General features: G+C 39.6%; 3 protein-coding genes across 3 annotated transcripts; 1 reads left to right on the plus strand and 2 right to left on the minus strand.

Moving 5' to 3' along the window:
- The first annotated feature begins 32 nt into the window (after positions 1–32).
- On the plus strand, positions 33–3,175 carry LOC103967181 (protein trichome birefringence). The gene is made up of 4 exons (XM_009380453.3): positions 33–2,230; positions 2,312–2,502; positions 2,602–2,760; positions 2,867–3,175. The coding sequence occupies exons 1-4, from the start codon at positions 350–352 to the stop codon at positions 3,153–3,155; spliced, it is 2,520 nt and encodes an 839-aa protein (XP_009378728.3). The 5' UTR covers positions 33–349; the 3' UTR covers positions 3,156–3,175.
- Positions 3,176–3,225: 50 nt separating this feature from the next.
- Positions 3,226–8,461, minus strand: LOC103967180 (histone-lysine N-methyltransferase EZA1). Its single transcript, XM_009380450.2, is given in 17 exon segments — positions 3,226–3,741; positions 3,857–3,934; positions 4,048–4,176; positions 4,266–4,313; positions 4,411–4,498; positions 4,623–4,754; positions 4,827–5,047; positions 5,184–5,337; positions 5,428–5,924; positions 6,323–6,391; positions 6,475–6,522; positions 6,612–6,737; positions 6,818–6,902; positions 7,029–7,190; positions 7,362–7,642; positions 7,852–7,953; positions 8,320–8,461. Coding segments are annotated over 17 exon segments (2,469 nt in total). The 5' UTR covers positions 8,377–8,461; the 3' UTR covers positions 3,226–3,549.
- Positions 8,462–11,557: 3,096 nt separating this feature from the next.
- LOC103967204 (DELLA protein RGL1-like) lies at positions 11,558–13,441 on the minus strand. Its single transcript, XM_009380478.2, has one exon. It carries the CDS (start codon positions 13,439–13,441, stop codon positions 11,558–11,560), a length of 1,884 nt encoding a protein of 627 aa, XP_009378753.2.
- Between the last annotated feature and the right edge of the window lie 276 nt (positions 13,442–13,717).

A 13,717-nucleotide genomic window follows, 5' to 3' on the forward strand; every position in this document is an offset into this window, starting at 1 on the left:
GTTCTACTGCATATATATTGCATACAGCTTGCTCTCTTTTGTTTTTTGGTATATTTTTATCGTTTTTATTTTCATTTTTGTGGAATACGAAAGCCTCAACATTCTCCAAGTTGTTTGTAGAAAATTCGTAAGTGGTTAGAATTCAACCAGCGCATGGAACAAATGGTCCAAAATACATGAATATCCAAAGACTGCTTTCTGCAAGTATGCTGCACATGTCTTGCTGCTTCTTCTGATGAATTGTGTTCTTCTTCTTCAAGAAGAGTATTTATTTTTCATTTCTTAACGACAACAGAGAGGGAGCTGAGGGATTAGGCGAGCAGAACTACAAAACCGAGAAGTAGTAGTCATGAAGAGGCAGCTGAGTTCCTCCTCTAAATCATCAACCACTAGAATAACTAGACCATTGGTGTTCTGTTTTAGCATCCCTTTCTCTATCATCTTTCTCTCTTTTGTTATCATTTGGGTTAACAAAACCGCTCCTCCCAATTCATTGCCGGTTCAAGAAACCAGCAGATGTCTCCGGTTCAACACTACATCCTCAGCCGTTTCGAGTTTCATAGTTGCTGTTGTTCCACCTGTTCCATCATCTGCTGAGACTAATTTGACCACTGGTAATTCGAATAGCAATATTTCTGGAGTTACGTCAGATGATAGTCTTCCTCCGAAAGATTCAACCTTGAAGTTGGCGGCTAACCCTTTGAGTGCACCTGAAAATGCTTCTAGCTTTTCTGGGACTAATTCGCTTGTTAGCGGGCTGCAGAGGAAGGAGAATGAGACAGATGATGATGAACAAGACAGAGGCGGTGATGACTTAGATGGTAACGAGCTCAAAACAGAGGAACAAAGTGCAGCAGCTGTGGCTATGGAGCAAAATATTACACCATGGAACAAGTCTGAAGAGCAAAATGCCCCATTGACGAATGGGGTTCAAGGGAAAAATGTTCCATTGACGAATGAGACTGAAGAGCAAAATGCTGCATTGAGTGAAAAACAGATTGAACGGCAACAATGGCCACTGACTAATGAGACTGAAGAGAAAAATGTGCAATTGTTGAACGTTGAAGAGCAAAATGCTACATTGAGCGAAAACAAGGTTGAAGAGCAACAATGGCCATTAATGAAAGAGACTGAAGATAAAATTGCGCCATTGTTGGACAAGACTGAAGGAAATACTGCATCGTTGCTGAACGGGACAGAAGAGCAAAATATGCCATTGTTAAACAAGACTGAAGATCACAATGCTGAATTGAGCGAAAAAAAGATTGAAGAGCAACCATGGCCTGTGATGAAAGAGATTGAAGAGAAAAATGCGACTTTGTTCAACGAGGTTGAAGAGAAAAATGCTTCGTTAAGCATAAACAAGTTTGAAGTGCAGGACACAACATTGATGAACAAGACTGAAGGGAAAAATGCGCCATTGTTGAATGAGACTGAAGAGAATAATGTGCAATTGAAGAACGAGACTGAAGAGCAAAATATGCTATTGTTGAACGAGACTGAAGAGCAAAATGCTGCATTGAATAAGAACAAGATTGAAGAGAAACAATGGCCTGCGATGAGAGTGAATGAAGAGAAAAATGCGCCATTGTTGAATGAGGTTGAAGAGAAAAATGCTGCATTGAATGACAAGAAGATTGAAGAGGAAGCCACGCCATTGCCATTGATGAAAAAGACTGAAGAGCAACAAAATGCGCAGTTGATGAACGAGACTGAAGACAGGATTGAAGCAGACAGGATTGAAGCAGACAAAAGTAGGAAAAGGATGGTTGGAAAGAAGAAAACGAAGAAGAAGAAGACCAGAACAACTTCACTTGATCAAAATTCTCAAATTTCCAGCAGTGGGGGGCTGCTGGTCGAAGAAGACATGAGCATAACAAAATTAGGGGGATCATGTGATTATAGTACAAAAGGGAGGTGGATCAAAGATAACAACAGCTATCCTTTGTACACATATCGTTCTTGTCCTTTCATAGAAAAAGGTTTTAATTGTGAAGGTAATGGGAGATTAGACACAGATTTCATGAAGTGGAGGTGGCAACCAGAAGATTGTGACATTCCAAGGTTCAATGCAAGGAAAATGCTGGAACTGATTAGAGGGAAAAGGCTTGTTTTCGTGGGGGATTCACTCAATAGGAATCAATGCCAATCCATGGTTTGCATGCTAATGGGAGCTATAAGAGGGCTCAGAGTCATCAAAGGAAAGAGGGCATATACTTTCACCTTTGTGGTATTATTCTTCTTCAACATTATTTACTCCTTAACATGCATACTTGTATTTCATTTTCTGAAGTAGTTCAATTTGTCACAGGATTACAAGTGTACAGTCGAATTTTATACATCCCCTTTCTTGGTTGACAAAGGCATGGCAAGAGTAGGGCAGAAGCAGGTGCAGACCTTGCTAATCGATGCAATTGATCGTGCTTCATCAAGGTGGAGAGGAGCTGATATTTTGGTATTTGACACAGGACATTGGTGGAATGATCACAAAACTAATGCTGGGTCAGTCTAGTCACAGAATTTGTGCAAGTGAAACATGCTATAGTTAATTAACTTGAATTTCTTCAACCGCAATATCCTGACCTTAATTTGAGCTTGCAGGATGAATTTCTACCAGGAAGGTGGCAAAATCCATCCACACCTTGATGTTTCCACAGCTCTCAGAAAAGCTATGATGACCTGGGGGTCATGGGTTGATAAAAACATCAATCCACGTAAAACCCGAGTTTTCTTTCGAAGTTTATCACCCACGCATTTCAGGTTAACTTGCATTTGCTCCTGTCTTCGATCATGCTGCCTGCACATGTAAACTTCATATAACTAGTTGCATCTCAGAGTGTTTAATTTGTAATTCTTCATTGAACAGGGGAGGTCAATGGAATACAGGCGGGAGCTGTACAGAAGCTACTGAACCCCTCCTCGAACTTTCGCAAATTGAAGACGAGAGAAACATAATTGCAGAGCAGGTCGTGAAGCAGATGAAGACTCGTGTGACTTTGTTGAACATAACTGGCTTGTCAGAATATAGAATAGACGGTCATCCATCTGTCTATGGCAATTCTTATTCTTCAGGGGTTCAGGATTGCAGCCATTGGTGTCTTCCAGGCATTCCTGATATGTGGAATGAATTGCTGTATTTTCATTTGCAGCAGTAACTCACACTGCAAACTGCTGTCTGTTTATCAAGTTCATTCAATAAGTTCAGAATCTTATCAAAAGATAAAATAAATCAATTCAACCCTTTTTCCATCTCGAGAAATGTTTTACATAGAATTTCCGGATATTACCATCACAACATGCCTCTCTGCGATAGCATTCTCGAATACAAACTACAATACTGAACCGCTAGAAGAATTCAAACTCATTCTCTATAAATCCATAACAAATAAAATTAAAAAAAGAAAAAAAAAAACAAAACCTTACTTCCAATACAGCCACCTAGAAGGACAATTCTTGTCCCGGATGTTGTCATGGATAAAACCCTCCAGAGTCGAGCTATGCGCCACACTTTGATACTTATGTACATCTCCATCCATGCTAACTATCCATTCAAAGGGCTTGGTGCTTTTTCGCTCTGCCTCTGGAGACAGATGAATCGTCCCTCTTAGAACCCTCCGGTTTTTGAGCCCATACAGGCGCTGCCTCTGAAAGATAACAATAATCGTAGAAGAGCTCCTCACCGGCATCAATATGCTCCTTGGCAAATATGCCAACTCGATGATCACCCGCAACCAGCATTACCTATACACAAACATGTATTAGCACACACCCGCTACCAGCATTACCTATACACAAACATGTATTAGCACACACCATTATAACTATCAAACAAGAGAATTACAGAATACTTAATTACCTTTGCATGGCAGTTGGGATTTGATGAGTGGTTTGCAAATTTAAGCTTGTCTCCCTTTCGGTAAGCATCTAGGACATACTGCAGTAAACAGGTGTAAAGCCAGTGTGAAGCTATATCCTAAAGGTATCACATATTTGCGAAGAAAATTGAAATGCAAATGTAAAAGTGGTCAATCATTAATTTTCCCTTGCCTGTTCATTCAAGTCGAAAAGGAATGATGAGTTTACACGATCATAAATCTTCCCCCGCTTGTCTGCTTCCTGATGCGAGATGATTTCACCAGTATATTCTCCAAGATAATCATTCTTGTTTACAGGGTTCTGAAATCACATGGTTTAATATGGTGAGAAAAGAAAAATCAACTTCAAGTTATAGGATGCCACATACAAAAACATCGAAATCTTCCAACCTTTAAGAAGGCTCCCCAACCAGCAATATCAGACTTGCCCAGCAGAATCTGAAGAAAAAAAGAAAGTGTATGCAATCATAAATCATAAAGTAAATTATGTAGTTCACAGAAGTGATTTATTAACTAAATGCTAGGAATGGCTCACCCTTTGTTGTTGTCTTAGAAGAAGCCTCATGTTACCACACTGACTATCTCCCTGTTTCGGTGGCTCGCCTAGTGAACCATCCCCACAACTGCAAAAAAAATTTATATTTGAATTAAAAAATCACCACTAAAGAAGTAACAAACTCTCTATGATGAACACTCTGTGCATGATTCAAACAGCTCGATCAGCTGGTCCATCATGGAGCTCATTACCTAACCCAACAATGATGACAGACATCTGGGTCACATTCGCGCCCAGCAGCAAAGCATGGGCACTGCCGACTTCTACACTGACTCTTTGCACAGTGACATCCCCTGAACCTATTTTTGCAACTCTTTGAGCACCTAAAATCGAAAGAGTTAATCACTGGTTCTGTGCATTTCATTCAGTTTACTTTTAGGATAAGTCAGACATACCCACAGTATTTTTCACAGCAGGTTCCATTGCTCATACAAGAACATTCCTTTCCACACATAGACTAGCATCCACATGGCGTATGCAGTTTAAGTGAATCGTTTTTGCCATCAGCAATCCTTTTCCACATTGTTGGGCGCCCAGCAGACTTCCAAGAATACTTCAGCCTCCGTGCTTTTCCCCTTCTATGAAGTAACCGTGGCTTTAACGACATCTCTTGTTCCTAGTACGAGTACAACAAAATTAACCTTTTTTAACCACAGAGAGAGAGAGAGAGAGAGAGAGAGAGAGAGAGAGAGAGAGAGAGAGAGAGAGAGAGGTAAAAAAAGAAATAGGGAGGATAAGTTCTATGATGCTACTGTCTGATCCAAATCAGCTTTCACATTGTCTTCCATAAATGACGATGGTCCAACCACAGATCTGTTAGGCATTGAAGATCCAGAATTATGCATGTAACTAGACACCTCCATACACGTCCTCAATCCGGAGAGTAAGTTCCTCGCTATGAGGCAACTGCAGAACGCAAGTTACCAATTAAGTACAAAGATACGGAATGGTGTAATGAAGAACCGTGTAAGGCATTTCGAATTCAAAAATATGTACCTGTTTCTCCCAAATATCTGTAGTCCCTTCATGTATAAATCTTTCTCCACTGGTTTCCACTCAGAGTTGCTACACATCCGCTCAACTTGTCTACGTGTAGAATTGGATGTTTGCCTCAGTTCAGGCACTTCGGTTACATCTCTTGGTTCACCTCTGGAAATGTGAACCCGAACCGGGATAGGTTCACTAGTTGCAGTTACCAAATCCAAAGCATCTAATCTCTTTTGTTTCTTAGATGAACCGTGGAAATCATCAGGTACTATAGTTAGGTCCTTTGCCACTTTATCCGTATGCTTCATGACCTTGCGCTTCCCTGTTTTTTCATTGTGCATCTTCAGGATATGAGAACACTGAATGGTTTCTGAGGTTGCAGGCACAGCATCTCCAGGAATGCTTCTTTCGTTGTGTGTGACGTCTGTATAGCCATGAGAACTTGGTCGCTCGGCACTAATGGATGATCCTGGAGCACTTTCTCTCTCTGATGTTACTATACTCAACTGCAAGAAGAACCTGGAGGTCATAATTAAAAATCCTATGACTAGTGGCAAAAGCCAAAGTAATTATGGAGTGTACAAAACATAATTGTCATGATAAATATGCCCTATAGTCCATCAGGAGAAAAGAAAAATGAAAAGTTCAGTGAGCCTCAGATTTGACCAAAAGAATAAAAACAAAAGCGTAATCAGGCCCCGAACTAGTGAGATTTCGGCGTTTAACTTAATTCACCACCAAAACCCTAGAGGGTGAAAAAGTTTAACTTGTACAAGTTCATGATAAGTAAACTTATCAGATTAACAGTGTCCTACTATTAAATTCAAGGAGAACGAAAGAAACTAATTTAACTAAATAGACTCAAGTAGTAACAGAACATTAATAAGGAAAGGAAATTCCATACCCTGAGGTAACATTGATCACTGCAAGGTTCCTTGTTCTCGTCATGACCGGACCACTGCGACTTTTCACTCTGAAAAAGAAAAAAATACCACAATAGACATAAATTAATGGAGTTCAAGCAAGCTGGCACATATAAGCAACACTGCTGCTTACAGGATAGATTAAAGGTTGAGAACATCCATGCAAACGACAATCAAACACCTGTTAGACAGAATCAGTTGAGAGTTATATCAGAAAATGCAAAACCAGTAATTTCATTTAACAATTCAAGCAAGATGACACCCGCATACCAAGCAACGGCGACAGAAAAGGTTATCGAAAGAATCTAAGGCAGCAATAAGACTCTTATCAAGAGAAATGCACCCATCGGGTTCACGTTTCTCGCTGTTCCTTTCCTTGATTGTGTTATAACGGTCCTGCAAGTGTAGAATTCCACAAAATTTAGGCACCAAAATCCTCCCAAACAACAATGTGAACACACGTTAATGCCAGCTACCAGGATTTCCAAAATGGGGACTCCAATAAACTCCCTCACAACTTCCACTACTTCCTCGCCTAGGCCATGCTCCTGAAATGCCATCCTACAAATTCAATACGAAAAATTAAAAACCTTCATTTATTCCTACAAAAACATTGGACTACGCAAGTTCATAAGCAGCCATAGTCGATGTGATTCTCTAAAAATCTAACATCTCATTTGAACTTACAACAGAATTCGATCTTCGCCCGCAGAAAATTCATGTTCTACTTTTTCGGGTTCTTCTGCCTCATCATCACTGCCACTGTAGACAAGAGCTTCACTGCCATCTTCATCGTAGTAAATACGCCTCCTCCCAACTACTGATTGGTCTTCAGCCATTCTTTGATTTCTGTGCTGTGAAAGAAAAATTTGAGATGGGAGAAACACAACAGCAACAATTTTCACATTAACAACATAAGAAAGCAGGGACAAAAACATATACAAAAATCTACAATTTGCGTTATGTCACAAGTCCAAATTCTAAACCCCATAAAGCGTTTAAGCAAACGGGTAATTAAACCTGTCCAAGAATATCCAAGTTGTATAAGGCGGAATCTTATCAACAAGTGGGAGCTTGGTACTTGATGAGAATAACACCTCTTGATTCTCAATCCAGTTTTTCTCACCATATCCCTGCGCAAATCCACTGATTTTGCAGAGAGGCTGTTCAATTGTTGAAGAAAACAATTTAAAGCTCCCATTTTGCTCTGATGACGAAGCATTCAAATTCGCTCTTGATGTTTCCGATATAATTTTCGAAACATAACTCTCTACCTTCTCCCTGTTCTTCTCAACTTTTTCCTGAAATGTATAACAAATGTATGCCAAAACTTACTTTTACTGAAAGTGAAATCATTACGGTTATACGTTCCCAGATAATCTAGCAAACAGCTTCTACCGGAACTCGGATTCTGATTCTCCTTAATTCAACTCCTCCTAAACTCAATTCTTAAACAATTCCGATTACGGATTAATAAAAAAGGCATTGAAATGTATGTGACAAAACTTACTTTTACTGATATCACTCTCTCTGCTTGAATTTGCAACTTGAGCTGGTGCATCTTCTGCTCCAAGCTTCCAACGCCATCACTCGGATCTTCTCCATGGAATTTCTGCCCATATAAATCACAGAGTACACACAATTTCGTGAATTCAATATCAAACACAATCAGATTCCATTTTCTGTTTTGCTGCAGAGAAAATGTGCAATTACTGTGCAAGAAGCTACGACTTCTAATCACACAAAGTTTTGAAATTTCATTGCTTTGACATCAAAAATGCAATCTGGATATCCGAAGATAAATTCTCATCCCTGTTTGATCACAACAATTACAATTCTGATAAAAATTTAAAAAAAAAAAAAGCATCGAAATTTTGTTTTTAACAGGTAAAAAAAAGAAAGCACAAACCAAAATCGCGAGAAGAAACAGAGATTTCAGGGATCGATGAGGTGAGAGAGTTTAGAGAGAGAGACTGACTGTGAGTTCAGTTGCAGAGTCGGAAGCTTGGGACAGCATCGTCCCTGTTCTGCTCATCTCTGTTGTGTACCTGCTCGACTCAACAAAGAAATGACTAAGAAAATGAAGTTAATAAACCATTTTGTGACTGACACGTGTAAGTATTGCTGATGTGGCATACACGCCCGAGGTTTTGTGACGTGGCCTACGTGTCTGAAATATGACGTGGCCTACATTCCGGAGCGGCGACTATTGTGTGTGTCAGATATATATATATATAACTTATGTCTCACGTATATAAAATTTGACATGAATGAAAGATTAGCAAACACATTGAAAGATTGATGACGTGTTTACGCTATGAAGGAAAAAATATCGTATGTGTCGATTTTATTATTTTCTCTTCTTCTATTAATTCTTTGGGTAAAGTACAAAAAACTATCTCAATTATTGGTGTCACGACATTTTCATACCTCATTTTTTAAAATTGACAATGTCATACCTCATCTTTAGAATTTGGTCCAATGTTATACATTCCGTTAATTGGCCGTTTACTTTTTAGTTAAATGCTGACGTGGCTTGATTTGGGACCCACTTTATGTTAAAAAATTAATAAAATATTATTAAAAACTTAAAAAAATTATTTAATATTTTTTAAATATTAAAAGAAAAGTAAAAAAAAATTAAACCCTCAGTAACAACCCACCACCCCCCGCCTGGGCCCGTAGAAGAAGAAGAAGAAGAAGAAGAAGAAGAGGGAGGAGGTCACGAAGGTTTCCCGATTCCACCTTAATGGGATCTAGGGTTTTTTTTTTTTTTTTTTCCCTCCTCCTTCCTCCTCCTTTTTTTGCAGATTTGGGTTTTTTTTTTTTTTTTTTTTCTTCTTCTTCTTCTTCTTCTTCTTCCTCCTTTTTCTTCTGGGTTGCAGGAAGGAGACTGGAAGGGAGAAGAAGATGAAGATGGGGGAGAAGAGAGAGAAGAGGGGCGGGGGGGTAGAAATTTTTCTAAGTACCAGGAACACCAACTCACTAGTGACAGTTGGTGTTCCAGACCAGAACATCAAATACCTGACCATTTTCCCTTGTTCTTTCTTTTTGTCCTTTCATTTTTCTCCCTCGAATGACGAATCGCAAACCAAAACCCCAATCTTTCTATCTCTTCCTGGCGTGTTGTTTCTGAAATCTAGATATGGGTTTCCTCCACCTTATCATTATAGGCAATTCAATGAACGGGTTAAACGATTTGATTTTTATTTTTTCTTTATAATTTTCTGGAAAAATGGGTTCAGGGAATTGGAATTGTTGGTTTTTCCAGTTGGACATTTTCTGGAGAATGGATTTGGGTGTCCTCTTGCTTGATTTAAATTGCACAACACCTTTTCTTGAATTTTGTAAATTCCCATTTTGGAGAATGGGTTCAATTATTTGGGATCTTTTTTCCCAATTTTTGGGCAGCAGCTTAGGCTTCTCAAGGAGATAAGGACTGATATATAGGTACCAAAAAGTAATGGAAAAAAACCCAGAAAATAAAACTGTGAACCCATTCTAATCAGAATCAAATGAATTTTCACCTTCAAATGGGAACATAGTTGGTATTACCTCTAGAATTTGAAAAATGAAGTTCGAATCCTTGAACCCATTCTACAGATTACCCCCAATTTGTTGCTTTCGCGGTCCAATCTCTTTAATCAGATCGTGTGGTTGCAATTAAACATGACTTGAGTTCTGATTCAAATGTTCTGTGTTTAGAACTTGAAGAGAAGAAAAAGAGGAACAAATTCACAACCCAAAATTAGATCTGAAATTAAAACAAATTACAAAGTGATAGATGGATTAATTTATTTTTTTCAACTTCCAATTTCAACCCTGTATAACTTAATTAAAAAAAAAAAAAAAAATTTACCCATATGCCGATCCTCTGTGCCCAACAACCCTCACCCCCACCTATCCCTCTTTTGCTCCTCATGGCCTCACCTATTTCTCTCTCTCTCCCTTTCCCTTTCTTTCTCCTTCATCTTCCTTTATTGTTCTTTCGCCTCCTTTCTCTTACGCCGGATAAGGACATACGGGAGGTCAGCGACCTCACTAATTCTTAGATCGGAGTAGCAGATTTAAGAATTGCAATTGCCGTCGACCAACCTGGGTCCTATGCCGAAGTAAGAGAAGGAGAAAACGAAGGGAAGATGAGAGAGAAAACGAAGAAGTAAGTAAGAAGAGACGAGATGTCGCCGACCGTCGCTGGAGGTGGATGGTTGCTGGTATAGCGGCGGCGTGGAGGGTTTTATGCGTTTGCTGGTTTATGTTACTGAGAGTTTTTCATATTAGGGTTAAATTACATAGGACTAACATTTGGCTATTTTTTTTTAACTTTTCTTTTAATATTTAAAAAATATTAAATAATTTTTTTTTTAGTTTTTAATTATATTTTAATAATTTTTTAACATAAAGTGGGCCCCGGATCAAGCCACGTCAGCATTGAACTGAAAAGTAAACGGCCAAGTAACGGAAGGTATAACATTGGACCAAATTCTAAAGATGAGGTATAACATTGTCAATTTTAAAAGATGAGGTATGAAAGTGTCATGACACCAATAGTTGAGGTAGTTTTTTGTACTTTACCCTAATTCTTTTAACAAATGATATGATAATTTAAAACTCACACAAACTATTTCAAGGCTTAATGATATGAAATTCAAAATTGATAGATAGTAAGCATAGAATTTGTACCCCATAATTAGGGGATTAATGATTGGCCTACATACTTAGGACTGTATCCTCTTCTTTTATTGGTTGGAATTAGGGTTCTCTACCCCATTAGAAACCCTCATGCATTTCCAAATTTGGATAAATTCAAGCACTAATGAGAATTCAAAACGGATACAATTTGATGTTTATATTTTCTATGTTCATCATTTTGCTATGGTTAAAATTATGTCATTGCGCTCTCTCTCCAATGCAACTAATTTTAAATTTATAAGAAATAAATTAATTTAAATTCGAATATTGTTTGATTAAAACGACGACGCTTTGGATAGAAAATACAAGATCAACACAACAATCGTATATTACATTGTTTTCAACTCTAAAAAATACTCTTTCTCCACCATCTCTCAATGAAGAGAGCACAAGTTTGATATTTCTACGCTACTAGGGTACCTCTCATAAGGAGTGAGACTAAATATAGAGAGACTTCTACACTTTTGTGAGAAGTGTCGTATGGATGACTTGATCGGTATGTACCAAAATCCAAGTTTTTCTTCTCAAGTGAACTTCCAAGCCGAAAGTGAATGGATTGGGGTTCCTTTCCACCCAACAATAAGACATTTCCCTTTCCAATCTAGTGTGCAAGGAGGGCTTCCAAACTTTTTAGCCACCAAACTAGCTTGGTACAAAGCTGCATTACTTAAGTTGATTTCCACCATTCTAAACCTTGCAAAGAAGGCTCTCCACACCTCCATCGTCACGCTTCTCACAACCCTTTCACTCCCCTCCACCACCACAATGTTTCGTATTCCCTCATGTAACAACCCCTCCATCAGCACTCTGTCCTTCTCCTGCTTCATGCAAGCCTCAAGGCAGTCGAACAATGCGCTGTAATAAAACAGTGCGTCAATGAATCGGTTCACAAATGACGGTGAATTGTGGTTGGCCTCCACCTCAATCACCACCATTACACAAGGGCTGAGATTTCTCATCACCCTCATCAGATTTTCCAAGCAACTTGGCCTCGAAATCATCGTCCTTAGTATTAGAGGCGCGTAAACCACCACAGCTTCGTAATCCTCAACATCAAACAATTGGTCCTTGACATCTTCCATGTCTGCCACAATCACTGCCTTGAATTGAAAGGGTAAGTTCAAGGCCTTTGCGACGCTTGCCAGCCTCCTTCCTGTCTCCTCGATCTTCTGCTTGCCTGTCACTCCCACTGCGGTTATTGTAAGGAGCTCAATGTGGCACTCCTCACGCCCTGCAAGCACTTCCATCAGCCCTGTCCATTGCACTCCGCTTCTGATTTCGAGATCAATCAAATGAACGTTGCTTTCCAAGGCTACGTTTTCGAGTATTACTTGGATTCCTGGGTGCTGCATTACTGAATGAAAGGGGGTATCTTGGTAGAATGCAAGAAATGTAAGGTTTGTGCTTAATCCATTACTATAAGTAGATATTTCATTCCCCTTATACATGCCGTTCCCCGTTTCCTTTTCGATCCTCTTGCGAAGCGCCTCGGCGAAATAGAAAACAACCCTCTGGACAGGGTTGACTTTGAAGGAGGCAGCAAATTCGCAACGAAGAAGCAGGCGGTTTGCGCGCTCGAATTGTTGGTAGCCTACCTTCTCTGCTGCAGCTAAAAGGATGTGAGCAAGCTCCACATCTTTCGTTTCTTCTTCAGATAGACCCGAAAGCGCGTAACCAAACGGGTGCAAAGGCATGAAAAAATCGCCATATCCTTGATTAGAGAATTGCACATACCTTGCTCCGGCAACCCTCATGATCTCCTCGGTTGACAATTTTTGTTGGATCAAAAACAAGGAGGCTTCAGCTTCATTGCATCTGTTGCTTAATCTGTCTCCCCTCAGATTCTTGAACGCACTGCCGTAGTTGTTTAGGAGCTCCAACACAGCTAAGGAAGACTGATGGGGCATTTGCTTGTTGGTTTCCGCAATGTCTGATTCTCCTATTTGGCTGTACGTGAGCTCATTCGTCGCGTCCTGGATTGGTTGCGTGGATGGGAAGGCAGAGTCAAAGGTGAAATTATCCCAATCGGAGTAATTTGACTTGGATGGTTGTTGGTAATGTTGATTTTGTTGTTGGTAGTGGCGGTGGTCGTGATCTTTGGAAACATGAGCTCGTGCTTTCTCGGACTTGAAGCTGGGACGTTGGAGATCATGTTCGGAACAACCTGTATGGAAACTGAAATTATCCAACATCAAATAACTTGCCTTGGATTGTTGTTGATCTTTGGACAAATGAGATAACTTTTCCATCTCTCCCAGCCCTAATTCTTCTATCCCAAACAAATGGTCTGGCTTCCCTTTGAGCTCCTGATCTTCCTTGTCATAATCTTCAAGCTGGGGAGTCAAACCACCGCCGCCGCCGAGGACTCCAAAATCAAAGGGTGTGAAGGAGAAGAATGAATTCGCCATGCCGGATTATATATGAACAAACAAATTCACCAAATATATTCTCAGAGCTCAAGTGAACCTCAAGTGAGACAGTAGGATTATGCGGATTCATATCGATGAATATATCTATATCAGTTTGTATGTTTGGTTGACAACAACGATCACAGGCATGAGTAATAAGGCACAGTTTAAGGCGAGGAATGCAACCACGATAGTGACATAATTCCGATATTGTCAACAAAGCCAGCAGCCATGAAATGCCAAAAACTTGTCCAAATAAAAACCATTTAATCCTCT

This window comes from the organism of the source record quoted next, unplaced genomic scaffold, assembly GCF_019419815.1.
Source record: "Pyrus x bretschneideri cultivar Hongxiangsu unplaced genomic scaffold, Pyrus_bretschneideri_v1 Contig23, whole genome shotgun sequence".
Lineage (NCBI taxonomy): Eukaryota > Viridiplantae > Streptophyta > Magnoliopsida > Rosales > Rosaceae > Pyrus > Pyrus x bretschneideri.

Bases quoted from the DNA above. Each gene is read 5' to 3' on its own strand.
- LOC103967181 (XM_009380453.3), top strand. From the start codon at position 350: ATGAAGAGGCAGCTGAGTTCCTCCTCTAAATCATCAACCACTAGAATA. The intron at 2,503-2,601 runs GTCAGTCTAGTC...TTGAGCTTGCAG, and splicing joins GATCACAAAACTAATGCTGG to GATGAATTTCTACCAGGAAG. The intron at 2,761-2,866 runs GTTAACTTGCAT...TTCATTGAACAG, and splicing joins TTATCACCCACGCATTTCAG to GGGAGGTCAATGGAATACAG.
- LOC103967204 (XM_009380478.2), bottom strand. From the start codon at position 13,441: ATGGCGAATTCATTCTTCTCCTTCACACCCTTTGATTTTGGAGTCCTC.